The sequence below is a fragment of the Stegodyphus dumicola genome, chromosome 1 (assembly GCF_044657685.1).
Source record: "Stegodyphus dumicola isolate Sdum_Otavi_A_Nest chromosome 1, ASM4465768v1".
Lineage (NCBI taxonomy): Eukaryota > Metazoa > Arthropoda > Arachnida > Araneae > Eresidae > Stegodyphus > Stegodyphus dumicola.
In genome coordinates this window covers 135302021-135314360 of record NC_140768.1, presented here as the reverse complement: position 1 = coordinate 135314360, position 12340 = coordinate 135302021, and the positions used below count along the sequence as shown (strand labels likewise).

At 30.0% G+C, this 12340-nt stretch overlaps 1 protein-coding gene across 4 annotated transcripts in view; it reads right to left on the bottom strand.

Moving 5' to 3' along the window:
• LOC118191000 (dipeptidyl peptidase 9) overlaps nt 1–12340 on the bottom strand; it is a 101966-nt gene that overhangs the window by 23432 nt on the left and 66194 nt on the right. For all 4 annotated transcript variants that reach the window (XM_085821035.1, XM_085821027.1, XM_085821043.1 and 1 more), the window contains 5 exons: nt 12249–12319; nt 10546–10616; nt 4586–4667; nt 4318–4453; nt 2449–2629 (listed from right to left, as the gene is read on the bottom strand). In XM_085821035.1, coding sequence (XP_085677161.1) covers nt 2449–2629; nt 4318–4453; nt 4586–4667; nt 10546–10616; nt 12249–12319 — 541 coding nt within the window. The remainder of the gene's footprint in view (nt 1–2448; nt 2630–4317; nt 4454–4585; nt 4668–10545; nt 10617–12248; nt 12320–12340) is intronic.

Sequence of the window (12340 nt, the reverse complement as noted above, 5' to 3'; positions counted from 1 at the left end):
ACTTTGATTCTTTAACCCTTTCAGGATGGGCGCCCCGTATACACATTCCCTAAGAACATCTCTTACAGCCAGGCGTCCCATCCAAGCATCACTAGAGATTGCACTCAGAGGATGGGTGATGCATACACGCATTTTATGCTGGAATGTTTTTTTTGAAGGCCACTAGATGGCATCCTATGTCTATAACTTTTGAAATGAACACCGTTTTAAGTTCTTGACCTTGAGTTTAACATATTCTGCCTGATGTTGGTATTTTACTCATCAACTGTTGCGAGGGGGGAAGCATAAACAGAGGTGGGCTCTTTAAATCCCGGCATGCTAATATAAGCATTTGCGTGTCTGATTTATATCCAATTCCCTTTTTTTATTCTATTTTTTCCCCTTACTATGTACTATCTTTTAGGGTTACTTTGTAAGGATCTTAAGTTTTACTAACGTTTATTTTATTTTAAATCTTTACTATCACTTCTTATTTTCTACTTCCGGCCAGAATTATAAGCGTTAAGGTTTTTATGCAAAGTTTGTCTGGCAAACGCCAAGTATTTAAGTTGTGGCTTTTTGCCAAGCGAGAGAGAGGAAGCAGTGAGTCGAAGCAGGCCGCTTACCTTAGAAGTTTTACGCAGTTGCTTGTTGCCTTCCAGGCCAGAGGTTTTAATCCTCTAGATAAATTTAAACGTATTGTAGTGTTCACAGTTCTCTGTACTACATACGCCTTCCTGTTAATATAAGGCCAATCTTCCACGTTTCTTATTCTAAAGTTAAATTAGAGTTTAGTTTTATTTTTATACTTTTACGTTTTGACCCGAAGTAGCGGGTCGGTGTATTCCGAAGTACGGAAGTCATTGTAAATAGAGAAAAATAAAGGGTTTTGTATACCCTTCTTGTGCATCCTGTTTACTTCCCACAGTTTTGAACATAGCTTTAGTAAGCTCTCTGTTCCGAGTCAGGTCCTTGCATGTTCCCGAAGAAGGTAAGAAGGAACATTGAACCTGATAACTTATGTAGAGTTATGTTTTGCATTGCATTCAGATATATTTCCATTTCTTCTCTTTTTATTTCGGAAAGCCTGACCTCCAGCCTATTAAGGCCAGAAGGCGCTATTTATCAGAGGAAGAATACCCTCGTATGGTTAATGAACCATTTACTAATGCAGATGAGAGTGATTATTCATTTTCTAAAGAGTTAGAAAGTGCTACTTCTCCGTGCTTGAAGTTTTACCACAGTCTTCATTTTAAATTTTGTTACTTCTTACTGTAAATAGTCTTTATTGTGTTGTTTTATTAACTTTAAACTTTATTGAGGGATTTTATCAATTAAAATTTTGGAATAATTTGAATAGCGCTTCCGAAAATTATTTTACAAGATAAGCAATTTTTTAAGTATATTTTCATGTAAAGTAAAGAAAAAAAAAAAAAAAAAAAAAAAAAAAAAACGTTATTAAGTACTAATTTTAACATATATAAGAGCTCAAGTAATATTCTAAAATGATACCAAAAATTATGATGCTAGAAGCGTAACTTTTCCCCCCTTGATTTTTTGTTATAAAATTAGGCTTAGCGATGCAAAATCTCTGTCCTGTACGGTGACTGCCTTTGATTCCCTTCCATTCCGCATGAGCATCTTAAACAAAGGTGCACCGGTACGAAAGGGTTAATGATTCTTTAAGTGAAATTAATAATACAGAAGAATGAATTAAATTAAAATATAAGACAAATAATTTAACATTACAGTAGTAATATTTAATATAAAATGCCAGTAATTACTATAGAAAAAAAAAAAAAAAAAAAAAAAGGTCAGCAATATCTAATATAAATCTCTTTCAAATTACTGAAAAAAAGTCATTAAATTAGAGTAAATTCAAATGATTCTTACAAATATAAATACACGATATTCAATATTTAAATGGTTTATGTAATGTGTATAAAGGATTACACATCCTAGAAACAGTAAATCCATGCATATAAGAATTAGTGTAATGCTTAAATAAGAAGTTTCCTTTTAAATTGGCCTCACCAGTGGCCGAATTTTTAAACCTGCTGAATACTAGAAGTTTGACCTGGTTTCACCCCAAGCCAACAGGCTGACTGCATGGTTGGTTTTCGTGGTTTTTCCTATGTGCAATGGGAATACAAGCCAGTTTGTTTCCCTTAGAAAGTTCTTCACACAGTCATCTCTTCCCTTAGGCAGACAGCTCTTGCTTGTTTCGCTATATTCAAATAACTTATCCCTTTTAAATTGACCACTATAAATATGCATACATATAATATGTGCATACAATCTACAAAGAGAAAGATTATTTCAATAGATTTTTAATTATCACAATAATGCCATATTTAAATTAAAAAGAATTCAAATGGCTTTTTATGCAAGCACGTATATTTGCATATGTATACATAATTTCCAGTATGTGCAGGGAAAAAAGTGCAGAGAGAAATAATAATTTCTCACCTCATTCCTTTAAAGTTGTTAGTCACTAATTGCACTTCTGGCCCACCATAAATAGTTAGAACTGTTGGATACTTATCTCCTGTTTTCATATTGGGAGGTTTAAATAACATTCCATAGATTAAATGACCAGACTGAAGCCTGTGGTGGAATAACTCAGGCTGACGATAATTAGATGGCACCGCTACAAATTTAAAGATAATACAGCCATTGCAACCAATATATTCCATATAAAATATCTAATAGTAATGATTTTTTTTTAAAAATGAATAAATTTAGATGTTAATTAAAAAAAATTATAATAAATATATTTTTCAAATTTCAAAATAAATCTCCACAGATATGTATGTGTGCATATATGTTGAAAATCCTTAATTCTTATTCTAATGAAAATGCATACATATAGGCAATTAAATATAACATTCCATAGATTATATAACCAGACAAAGAAATATATATACAGTACAAAGTCCAACCCCGATATTCCGATTGATCTAATATCCACATCTCCTGACCATCAGCTAATAAATAAATAAAATAAAACAAAATAATAATTTAAAAAAAAAACCTCTTCTTATGAAATCTAGGAATGCTTAATAATATCAACAGAAGGACACAAGCATGCCATAAATTTGAACTTCCTCTGACTAATTCTGATTCTTCCATGTCACTTAATGTGGAGGAGGACAGGGTTGCCACTACACATTCCTAAATTCTACTGCTCAATACTTCCCTAAATTATTAAAATTTTGTTTGTCCTCAATTTGCCCACCCTAATTTTTGGTGCTTAGTGCTGCTCTAAAATCTACAATTTTTGGCGCCCCTAAATTCTCTAGTGCAGGCACTGTTGAGGAAGAGGGTTAGTATTCTTCTATCTGACCTAAACAATAAATGGAACTGCAATGTTGGCATGTTTACATGCTATCTTACTAGATTTACACTGATGATTTAAATCTGGAAATATCCAAAATTGCTGTAATGATTATTTTTTTTTTACTATAAAAAAAATCTGGAAATTTTTCCTTTTTATTCTTGCAAAATCTGAAACTAGACCACCATTCTCATGGTAATAATTCATTATATCAAATCATCTACAAATTTCAAAGTTTCTAACTCCTGAAAGTAGGCGTTATTGTGTTCACAAACCCAAATCCACCAGTACATAAAAACCTGCATACAGGGAAAACAGAAGTTGTAGCCACTTTACCTATATAATTTATGCTTTTTGCAATAAGAGAATACAAAATCTTCATTCATATATTTTGGTTATTGTAATTAACTATTTGAACAGTTGAATTCAGTACCCATCTCAAAAACATATGTTGCAAATGTCTTGTGATGATAATCAAGAAAAAAAATCTATGAGTGTCTCCATTAAATCACGGCCATTTCTTCCATCAGATATAGCATTGAAAGATGTTTTATTTATTTTCTATGTTATAAACTGCTGACTACTTTAATTTGGGAAAAATATGTACTTTTTAATAACATTATAATAGCTTTTAATGGAGACAACCTTCCTTTTGTTTTGTTTTTTTATCTAGATAATAATTTTTTATACCTCAAATTATTTTATTTAACAGTGCTGAAAACTCTTGTGTTGCATTTTGCTTTCCTCTCAGAAAACTAAGCATTATGCATTCATTATTAGGCATTAACTACATTATGAATTCAGAAAAGTGATCATTAGGTATTCATTAATCATTGGTAATTATGAATTACATAATTACCTATAAATAATGAATTGTGACCATAGTGTTCCTCCCCCCCCCGATAAACTCTTTCATATGTTAAACTGAATTTTACAATAGAATTAGATTTTTTTAAAACCAATAAATTACCTTAATAATGAGAAGATATACTTTTACTTACCCGATGGTTCTAGAAAGTACCCAAGAGCTTGTAAGCTTACTTTGAAAGGATAATTTACAGAATAAAATATTTGATACACTTGGCCAAATGGTGTCTGACTTACATTACTCTGAATGGACACAAAAAGAGTACAATCCTAAAAGAAAGGAGAGAAAAATCAAACATTATATAAAAAAAGAAATATATATATATATATATATATAAAATTTTGCAGGGTATTAAAATCTTTTATCAATAATATTATATCAGTTTTATATATAATGCTTACATCATTCATAGCAACATTGTGTGAATATCCTGGAGTAGTCAGTCGAATTGGTTCTTGAGGATTATCAATGTCTACAACATAGCTGTAATTGAATTAAAATGTATAGAGAGACAGAGAAATTTAATAAAAAGTAAATATAACTGCATGATTATTGCAAAATGCTTTTAAAAATGATTCATTATTTTCATCCAAAGGATACTTTCAATAAAAATATATAAAAATTTTTCATATAATTTCAAAAATCTTATTAATGACACTTAATAAAAGAATCAAATAAACAAGCTGAAGTCCAACAAAAACTAGGAATATTCTTAATGTGCGAGTGTCCAAAATTAAAATCTATCCAGAATATCCTCCACAGAATAAATTTTTAAAGAAATTAAATCTAAAATAAAATTCATGGATTACCTATCCACTTAAACGGATTGAAAGTTTTGATAAAGTCAAAATTGTTTGAAGATAATACATTAAAAATAAATTCTACACATAAATTGAATACAATCAGCAGGGTATAACATATTGTAACTTTAGACAAAGTAGAATCCCAAGTTTTAGAACTAATAGCAACAGGTTGTCTAATAACTACAAATATTTAAACCTTATCCTCAGAGACCCCATACATTTGAAATAATATATATAAGCTTACCAGCTAGAAATATATATATACTCATGATTTATATATATATATATATAATCCTACTAACTAGAAATCAGGAAGTTACCGCTTTCTTTAAAGTGCTCTTCCTTAAGTATTGCCTGTTTAACTTGCACCTCAAATTTTATCAGAATACAAATAAAAACCTTTTGTTTAAACTACAAACATATTTATAACATAACGTGGGATATAAAATAAATAATACTTTAAAAAGTACCCAAGAAAGGAAGACAGCTGTGATGAAAGCAATGTACTTCAGAAATAACTACTTATTATATTAAACTAGTGAAAACATGCTACAATTCATTCAACTGCATTCCATTCATAACAATTAAGTGGTTCAAATGGTACATTTAATTTTAATATGGAACTTTATGAGAAAATTTTTGCAACCTAACCGTTTACTTACGCAATTAATTTCTTTTTGAAATGAAACTAGAACTATCTGACTTTAAATATAATTTTTTTAAAGAAAGCACATGAAAACAAAGGAGTCATTAATTTATTATCTGTTCTTTGTACAATAAAGAACCTTAATATTTCCTGAATAAATCAATGAATTATAAATGGCATTTTTATATTTTAATCTAATTTTATCTAATATTTGTTCCACTTCCTACAATAAATTCTAATCCCCCCTAAAAAAGTAAGCATTCCCTGCTGGAAGTACCATTGAGAATAACCCATAATGAGGAATAATCTGTAATTAACAGAAAATACAATTAACAATTTACTTGTATTTTCAAGCAGCTTAATCTGGAGAATAAGTTTGCTTAGTTATATAAATTAAATCAGCATTTAAAACAAGAAATTTCAGAACAGAATGAATAATGTTTTTGTATATATTACTTTCATATTTCAACAGGAATCAGTGGGGAAACAGAAGATAAATGGTTGTATGCTCAATTTATTTTTATGATTTGGCAGTTTGTATTGTAAGCTCTTTTGCTTTATCCGATGCATTTTATTCTCATTTTTGTATTTCCCATAAAAAATTGTTTCTTAACTCTGTTATCTGTAACAGTAATATTTTTACCCTTCTACAATAAGCAAACTTGTTCTTTTTTTTGGGGGGGGGGCTCCAGTTAATCATCACTTGATTGTATTCAACAGATGCTCCTCATTTTCCACCCACAAAACAGTAACCTTTTATTTTTTGAAGCAGTGTATTCTGTTCCCATTGTAACAAGGGTAAAAATTTTTATCAATTGGGAAAAAGAAAGTATGAAAATACAAAAGGCTTTATTATCTCAAATGGCTAAACAGACCACCCAAAAGTGTCAAGACCATAAAATTCAGAATATTATGCAAAAGGAGAAGTGTTCGAATTAAATATATAATAATATTCTTTTATGATTTCCTACATTTATATCAAGTAATTTGAATTCAGCATAGAAATCTTTCTGCATATGAAAAATGCAAGTTACTAATTTTTCATCTCTAAACACAGAAAGGCACATAAACTGTTTCATCATATACAGATCATAAATTCTTTCAGCATACAATAAAATTCCTTGTTTAACATTTAGGTTACAATAATATAGAAATTGCCATTAATATTTTGTATGACAATACAGGGCTCAGCTATCTGTTTGTTGAAGGTTGCCAACCCTTGAAAACATGATTCACATGCTCATGCAGCTTGGAATGGTTTCCCTTTTAAAACTAAAGAAAAAGGCTGGATGGATCACCACTGAGAACCTGGTGGTGATATTGCATATAATTAATTCCGTGCAGCAAAACTTTATGCATCAAAAATTTTTACAACTCAAATATATGCTATATTATAAAAATACACAGGATATCTGACTAGAAAAAATGGAGATGGGAAAAAATAAAACACATATCCAAAATGAATCTGTTTTTTGCATAGCTGGGTTCCTTGGGAAGACTGGCATGAAAAGGACTTGACTGCTTTAGATTTCTTTCCATGGCCTTCACTGGGCTTGATGACTTTAGATTTCTTTCAGTGAGGTTTGTGAAAGCAAAATTACATCGAATGTCTGTAACCAAACTTGCAAATTCCCATTCCTAAAATACAAAGGCAATAAGGCTGCTTACCAAATTAGTAGTGGAATGAGTTCAATTATCACCATGACATAACCCAAGCTACAAATCACACTCAAATAGAAACGTACTCAAACTATTTGAGTAATTCTTCTCAGCTCCGTAAACCACAATTTAACTTTGATTTTGGATACATGCACTGCTCTTTTTTTCACCACACTTTTCCCAGATGTCCTATACTATATTAATATCAAAATATTATATAACTATAAATTCATGTTACTAAGCAAATATAAGCACCAGGGTTGCCACTCAAACAGGAAAACAAAATTATCCAACTTTCCCAGGTTTTCTAGGTATGTTTTACGAAAATTCCAGTCTAGCTAAATAATATGCATTGACTGTGCTAAGGGTAAATGAATTACAGTACCACTTGGGGGAAAAAAGGTAAATTACAAATGAATTTGATTAAATAAAGTAAAATAAAAAAAACTTTACTTTTGAATCTCCAATGCATTACTATTAGAACTATAATAGGAGTTTTTCTCCTTAATAACTTTCAAATTACGTTTTTTGCAAAACTAAAAAAACTTACAACAATATTTGAACACTAAACCATCATTCTTTTCAACAGTCAATTGTATAACAAAATTAAATAACTCCAAGTAAATTCCCTTTTTAACTACACGAAAAGATTACATAATACCAGGAGTAATTGTTTGAGCTTCTGAAATATTTGCAGTCACTAACACTGAAAGGCATTTATAAAAAGATATCACAAATATAATTAATTAAAAGCCTAGCTTAAGAATTAATTTTGCATGCATAAAAAGACACATTTATGACAGATATGAAATATTTATAATACATTCCGTTTAAGTTATGAACAAAATCAGAAATGAAATTGAGTTTTCAATGCAATGTATAAATTTTTAAACATTGAATTTTCCCACCATTAATTGTGTAAAAAATTATGATGTCATGAATGACACAGCTTTATTATTTTAAAAAGTATTACAAATAATTCTGGAATGGAAGCTATTGTTCACAAAATTGCAGTAAGGCCATGCACACTGCAAAAGTTGTTTGCAGAAGAAGCACATCGAAGTAAATGGTTCCCAGTTTCTTTGGCATGACCAGTCACGTTGTGATAGTGGCATTAGAACAATGCAGGACAGCAATGCAAGTCAATTCTGAGTGGTACATGACCACTTTTTTGCCAGAAGTTATCGAAGACATTCAAAAAAGGCAGAAGAGGTTAAATCATCCTTCGTCATGTCAATGCCAGCTCTTACACATCGCCTCAAACAAAGGTAATTTTTGACGGGTCAAAACATAGAGTTGATGGGTCATCTGCCATACAGCCCTGATTTTGAACCCACTGACATTTTTTTTTTTTATTCCTTCACATCAAAATAAATTACGTGGCCAGTGATTTGCAACACCTGAAGAAGTGGTTCATCCATTCAAAATGCATGTTTTGGAGCTACCTCAATCGGAGTGGGAAAAATGCTTCGAAAATTAGTTCAAACACATGCAAAAGTGTGTTAATCTTCATGGAGAATATTTTAAAAAACAATAAAACCAGTTTTGATGATAAGCATTTTTTTTTCGTTATTAAGCCAGATATAAAAATAGCAACCCTTATACCAACAAACAATTTCAATGCCAAACAACCTTTTTCAAAAGTTTGTTTTTTTTATGAAGAAAATCTGTGTGCATAGTGTTACAGTACAACATACGAAAACATTAAATATTATAACACTGTATGATGTTTTTATACATTATACTATACTACTTTCTTTTACATATGTAGGTATAACAAATAATGTATGAAAGCACCATTCAATCTCCACATATAATAAAAGAGTCTGTGTGTCTTTCGTTCATGCTGCATGTAAGCTAATAGACCCAGAGCTATGCAATTTGGTATATATGTGCATCTAGACAACAGCCAGTGCACCTCGAAGCAATTTTTTTCAAAATTTGAATCAGATATTTTAAAATTTTATCTTTTCGATTTTATTGCATCATTTTGAATAGTTTCATTATTTTATAAATGTGGTTTTGACAACAGTTTTTCATTCAATTGTATACTGGACTGCTGACTGTTTAAAAATAGAACTGTTGCCACTTGGAAAATTGAGGGCGATAATGCCATGCAGTTTTTAAATTTAATGTTTCTCTTGGATATTGGACGTTCATTCAGAGAAGGCAACAGGAAGTTAATTAATTTATTTATTAGGATAATTAATATTTGTATTAAGAGATATTGCTTATTTCATTGTAATTTTGTTATATGTAATACACTTTTTTTTTATGAAGTTGTTTTGCAGAGTAAAATTCTGCGCAGTTTTTAAATTTAATGTTTAGTGTTCGCTTCAGGCATTTTTCCTGTTCATTTAAAAGCCAGATGAAGGCTAGTTAAATAATAATCTTGAACCACAATAACAATGTTAAATAAATTTCTAGAATGTGATTGGTTAATAACTGTCAATTTCAATAAAAATGCACATAATGTTATTATTGTAGCTTTTATTTTGTTATGTATTAGTCATTTGTGTTACTGTATCATTTCTAGCATATATTTCCAACCTCCAATACATTTTTGCAAAATTTAACTACTTATTTGCAATCTCTGCATGGATTTTGTAGTTCCCCCCCCAACAAAGTAATTACTGGCCCAATAATAATAATCCCTAGACACTTTTTAATAGTAGAATATATTAGACTTTTTAAGAAAAAGTTAAATCATGTATTTGATAACAGCATTTTAGAAAGTGTGTCTGAGATCAAAACTTAGCATTCCCATTTGCATCCCCTCCATAAATTAAAAAGGAAAAGAAAGAAAGTGATGACCATTTTCAGGCATTTGGGATAATGTTACATGAATTGAGGAGAGCTTTTAAGTGGTAGATTTTTAATCAGATATACAGGTTTATACATAACAGAGATATTAGCTACCTTTTTTGAAATTATATCATTAAATACCATAATTACTTTAATAATATTATGCCCTTGCAAATAGCTATGAACAACATCAGCTAGAAAGCAAAACTTTTTCTACCAGGAGAAAATATTACATCTTACAAAGAAACTCGCAGAATTTTAAGCAACAAATGCGAATGGCTACATTCAACATGAAAATTAACAACTGGAAAATTTTTCATCTCTCAGACTAACTTTAAACAAAGATTGAACTTTATAAATTAAAAAGTGTCTTAACAAAGTAGTAACATAAAGTAATAAAGTAAAATAAAAAATTCCATGCAATTACATTTCAATAGTGCATACTTACAGATGTCTCTCTAACGGCGTGTCTTTTAAAGCAATGAAATAAACTAATCTTTTCTTCTCATTCACCCACACCTTTAAAAGCATCAGAATGATATCTGATTTAAAATAACATGCCAAATAGTGATGATTGGAGAAGTTAACGTAACAAGAATCGGGGTAATATTGACAAATGTGTAAATTTATGTCCTGCAACTAATAAAGTACTGTGACAATTAAACTAGCAATAAACTAGTCCTGCAAATTTATGATTATGCTAATTCTTGTTGCCTTAGCTCCTCCAAAAAGCATAAGAATGATTTATATATAAAAACAGATATTTTAAATTATTCAATAAATTTAAGAATACAGTATTACAAGCATGTTAACTAACAAAAAAATTAATACATTTTTTAATATCACAAACATAAATGATGTTCCTTATTATGAATAACTAGAAGATAAAAGCATAAACAGGGACATTTCATTATATAATTTAAATACAGAAGTAACTAAGTTAAAATTCTATTTTTATACATGTACAGTTGCCAGTGCATACTCAAGAACAACAAAGACATAACATGTAGAAGCACTCAATAATAAAGGAATCACACAACATTGCAAGCAAGCATTTTGTAGTTTCAGATTAAGCTGGTACATCTTGTAAGCTTAGAATCTCTTATGCATGTTTTCAAAGCAGCATCACTCTGCATATAGAAGTTGATGCTTGCTGCTGATTTGTGTATTAGCAAACTAACAGTGTTCAGCTTTTTTTTTTTTTTTTTTAAATATATATATAGATATATATGTGTGTGTGTGTGTGTGTGTGTGCAAAGGCAAAACACAAAGAATATATATAAAATTTTGTTTTTCATTGAAAAAAAGTGCATTGAGACTATTATTAAGCTTCCACAGCCTTTTAAAGATTATTCTGTGAGTAAATTGTAAGTAGAAGAATGATTTTTCAGATTCAAAACTGGCAACATGTAAGACAAAATCTATTATGACTTGGACATCTACTGATACACAGTGCAAAGAAACGAGAAAAAATGGAGAAAGTATGGCAAGCTGCTAATGGAGATCAATATTAGCACTGAAAGCTCGTTCACAAGATTTCTGAAGAAACTTTTCTCTGAAGATTCAGGAAGAACATGCTGCTTGTGTCACATTCATGCTACTCTTTAATACTTTTTCTGGCTAAGTGTGATCTTTTCTACTTCCATGGATAAAGAAAGATATGAAAAGCAATTCAGTGGTGTGGATGAGACTTTCCCTTCCCCAAAAAGAAAAGAAAGAACAAAAAGTGCATTGCATGTCTTTAATATTTCATATGAAGAGTTCCAAAACTATTTCCAAGCTCCAAGCACTAATCAAAACATTGGAAAATTTATTAATGTTCACTGAAAACACTTTGAAGGAGAATAAAATTTACAAATAAAGTATACTGTTAAATGGCAAGGTTATCTAATGCATAAAAAGTCAGCACAATAGCCGAATAAGTCTCAAAATATATATATTTTTTAGAACATTACAGAGTTTTAAAGTTATATAATTCTGCACATAAAGGACCTTTTTATAGAATATTATAAAGTTATATAATCTTGCACATGAAGGATTTTGTATAGAATATTACATAGTTAAATATATGTAATTTTGTACATAAAAAATAATAAGACTGCAATTCTCTTTGGGGGGGGAACAGCAAAACTGAAATGATATTACGCTTACATCAACTTCAGAAACTTCCCAGTCTCCACTAGTGAGCGGTACTTTTTTCTTTAGTCTTTTAGATAAATCCACTAAAAATAAAAATATTAGTC